This window comes from Puccinia triticina, chromosome 1A, assembly GCF_026914185.1.
Source record: "Puccinia triticina chromosome 1A, complete sequence".
Lineage (NCBI taxonomy): Eukaryota > Fungi > Basidiomycota > Pucciniomycetes > Pucciniales > Pucciniaceae > Puccinia > Puccinia triticina.
This window is the reverse complement of record NC_070558.1, coordinates 3,677,676-3,681,279: the sequence shown is the minus strand read 5'-3', so window position 1 is coordinate 3,681,279 and position 3,604 is coordinate 3,677,676. Positions and strand designations below refer to the sequence as shown.

The 3,604-nt window shown below is 49.7% G+C and overlaps 2 protein-coding genes across 2 annotated transcripts; both read right to left on the bottom strand.

Moving 5' to 3' along the window:
* Positions 1-862: 862 nt before the first annotated feature.
* PtA15_1A455 (uncharacterized protein) lies at positions 863-1,664 on the bottom strand (the record flags this gene model as incomplete). Its single annotated transcript, XM_053165485.1, has 3 exons — positions 863-1,171; positions 1,262-1,423; positions 1,482-1,664. 3 exons carry the CDS (start codon positions 1,662-1,664, stop codon positions 863-865), a joined length of 654 nt encoding a protein of 217 aa, XP_053016672.1.
* Positions 1,665-1,758: 94 nt separating this feature from the next.
* On the bottom strand, positions 1,759-2,531 carry PtA15_1A454 (uncharacterized protein; the record flags this gene model as incomplete). Its single annotated transcript, XM_053165484.1, has 3 exons — positions 1,759-1,771; positions 1,850-2,114; positions 2,195-2,531. 3 exons carry the CDS (start codon positions 2,529-2,531, stop codon positions 1,759-1,761), a joined length of 615 nt encoding a protein of 204 aa, XP_053016671.1.
* Between the last annotated feature and the right edge of the window lie 1,073 nt (positions 2,532-3,604).

The window sequence follows — 3,604 nt, the reverse complement described above, 5'->3', positions numbered from 1 at the left end:
CTCACCAGAGATTGAGTGGAGTACACACCCCACCTCAATGACGGGCCATGGAGTGGCATACACACACCTTGATGACTGGTCCGTGCCGGTCATCGCGGGGAAAAACATCTATTTGTGATGACCGGTCTGCGCCGGTCATCATGGGGCTAAAGCACTGTCGCACCACGGCCATCGAGTGGGGTGGGTCTATCCATGGCACACAGTGTTCGGGGGTAATCTTTTCAACAGTGGCCATCATGTGGCTGCACACCAAAACTTAGATCTTTTTCGCCATGTTTTTGTGAATTTAATAAACTTGGATCCTTGCATTGAGCTGCATGAGCAGCCATCAAATTTTTAGCAAGGTTTGTAGCCTGATTTCAAAATCAGGCTAACGTGAACCCCCCTATTGATTTTGCAGAGTTCACACTCACCGATGCCCTGCTGGCGTGTGAGGCCGAGCAACCTTTTCTCACCACATCCAAAGACACACAGGCCACAAGTCGAACCATGTATTTACACGCATGCAAACGCAAAAGATGAGCATCGCCAGAAGAAAGCCCGACCGACCAACATCTCCATGTAAGAAGACCATACCAACCCGAGCCCATTGGAAACAGGGAAAGACCAATCGTCAAAGAATTGGCAGTACATTATATATCAAAAAGAGCTGAGAGACTTCTTTAGTAGGGGGTAAGGGGATTATGGAATAAACGCGGTGTCTCTCATGAAAAGAAGAACCAGTTATGAAGTCTCAAGAAGAACAAGATCGAGTGGGGAGGAGGACGAGTGCCATGCTAAGTACAACAAAAAGAAAGCCCAATTCATGAGGCTGTCTCCTTTTATTTTCTCTCTTTTTTTTGAAAAAAATAATAAAAGTGGATCAATTGAGACCTAGTTGTGCCTGGCGTTTGGGCGGCGGATCGTCGAAGGCCTGGAAGGCGTTTGCGGCGTTTTTAGAAGCAGGATGGTGTTTTTGATAGGTGCCATTAGGGATCGTCGTCAACGCGGTTGTCGGAGGAGGGGGCGGAGGAGGATTCGCGAGGCCATTAGGATTGCGCTCCGCGTTCTGGTCCTCGTGGATCTTCAGCGTTCGGTTGGCGTCCTTGTTCTGTTGCCATACATCTAAGGCCGCACAATTGTCTAACGTGTTCGCGAATTGCCACGTCGCTTCTGATTCCGGGTACCCCGCCTGAGACACACACACACACACACACACAAAGAGACGACTCAATTTCCCCTGCATACATAAATCCTCACGTCAGAAAAAGGAAAGACGAACCCAGAGAACTTTGTAGATAGTTTCGCCACTGATATCACCGCTTTCGCCGATGATTTTATCGACAACGAAGAGTTCCTCTTCCTGCTCAGGCGGCTGATCATCCTCATCCTTATAGGTATCGACATAAGACTTAATAGTCTGAGACTTGCGTTTCTTGCGGCGCTTAGTAGACGAAGAGGCGGGAGGAGTTTCAGTCTGGGCAGTTGCCAAGCCGCGCGACTTCCTCTTCCGTTTCGGATGGGTGCTGCTTGTCGTTGAGCCGTGTTGGGAGGGATGAGCTTAGTCTTGCCGTTTCGACGAAGTCGTCGAGTCCGCCTCCAACGTCGTCTTGCCTGTCATCTCTTTTATCGTGACCACCGCCAAGTGAGAATTTTGTGGGATCAGCTTCTTGGGAGGATCTCATGGGCAGGCGAAAGGTCGATCTTACCTGCTGAAAGGGACGTCTTCTTTTTATGGTTGTGTTCCGAAACCTGTTCGTAATCGGGATCCGAGTCTGATTATTGGATTCGTCTGAATGAGGGTCGATAATCAGTTAGTAAGCCATCTGAGTCTTGGGGAGAGGATGAGGAAAAGAAAAAGTGGACCGACTTTCGAACTTTTCCGAGAGATGACAATGGGTCTCCTCTGAGGAAGGGGTCGAGATGATGGGTTGAGTCGGGGTCGTCTTTGCGGATCGCCGGCGATCCTGTGGAGACGGCCCGCTTGCTCTTGTGTCCGCCGCCTGAATCCAGGGTGGTGGCGGGCGACCCTCTGGACTGATGTTTGTTTTTTCCCGTCGACGTGCTCGGCTTATCGTTTTCGAGCTGCGATGTAGCTTTTTTCGTCCGGGTTGATGGTTGGCGCGTCAATTGACCTGAATCCACCCCCCGTATGCCATAATGAAATCAGGACCACTTCTCTTCTCAAAGCGATGACAAGATGAGAGAGACTGACCGCGGAACATGGTAGACTTGAGCTTTGGAAGTTCTTTGCATTTGTCACTCTCGAGGAATTGGTCGATCGTAGCCTCTTCTCTTCCGAACCGGCCGTGTTTTTTGATGAGCAGGGTAGAGTTTTGAGAGGTGGGAAAGACGGCCCTGAAGGTTTGAAGTTCGGTCCTTCGTTCGGAGAGTTGGTCGGCATTTTTGGCCAGCTTAGCCGGCTCCAATAAGATCCTTGATTCGAAGGAGTGTTTGAGGAACTTGTCGATGGTGACGAAGGCTTGATAGAAGCCTGAGGAAGTCAGATCGGAAGCAAAGGTTAGTTCGGGCTGATTGCCAGGAAGATTCATGTTGTGACTACCGTTGCCTGGCCATCCAATCCAACAACGGCATTGTCTATCAACGGTCGTTTCACAAAGAACAAGGCTTGCTTGGGAAGCTGCAGGGTTTTTGTGGGGCGACGAATAAACCCAGAGAAATTCTGGATTTGGAGAGCATCCCCTAGTGATCTCCATCGTTATTCCCCTTGTAAAAAAAGAAACAACCGCAAGCAGAATCAACGGGATTTCCCGTTTGGACGTACAATCATGAGTAACATGATTATCCCCCCAGCCAAGCATCATTGCCTGTGCTGCCAACCACACCGAGAAAGCTTGCAAGTACCGTCTCCCCTAGGGGAGCCTGACAAACGTGAGTCCCTTATAAGGGACTCCCCTTAATCGAGCCCTAGACCCAACTATCCCCCCACTCGGCCAGGTGCCTTTCCCCAACTTGTCATTTCCTTTACTCACTACTGCTCTCCCCCGATATCCCTGGCTTTTCCTTTTACAACATGCACAACAAACTTCGACAACTACAATATACTTCTTAGCCAAATATTGCCTACAATCAAACTTTTCCAATTGCATAGTTACCTCCATACTTCCGCCAGATCTTTGCCTTTCAACTTTCCCCACATCACGCTTGCGACCAAACCTACTATTTTGTGCTTATGTACTTGGAGATCCTTTCTTGACCTACAAACTCAGATACATGCCACCGCACCTTGACCGAACCCCAGCTTGGACACTCCACTCTCCACTTCCCCTTAAGCTCACCCTCAAGCGCTTCTTGACTTCTTTGACTTATCCCTCCCAAACCAACTCCTTGCCCCTTTTGCACCCATCCCGGATTTCCAACCCAGCCCTCCGGATCTACCCAACACCACCAAAAAGCCCCCTCAACCATGATTATTTCTACCCCAAAGCTGTCTCAAAACAACTATCCCCTCATCCCTGACATTGATGACATTGTCCCCGAGCCGTTCACACAGGAGATCCCAGTCCCCCACGGAATCAAATTACCTCCCTGTACGCTTCGCATGGTCCAATGGCTTGGTAGTGCCCCCCCAACATTTGATACCAATCCACACTGCTTTACAATC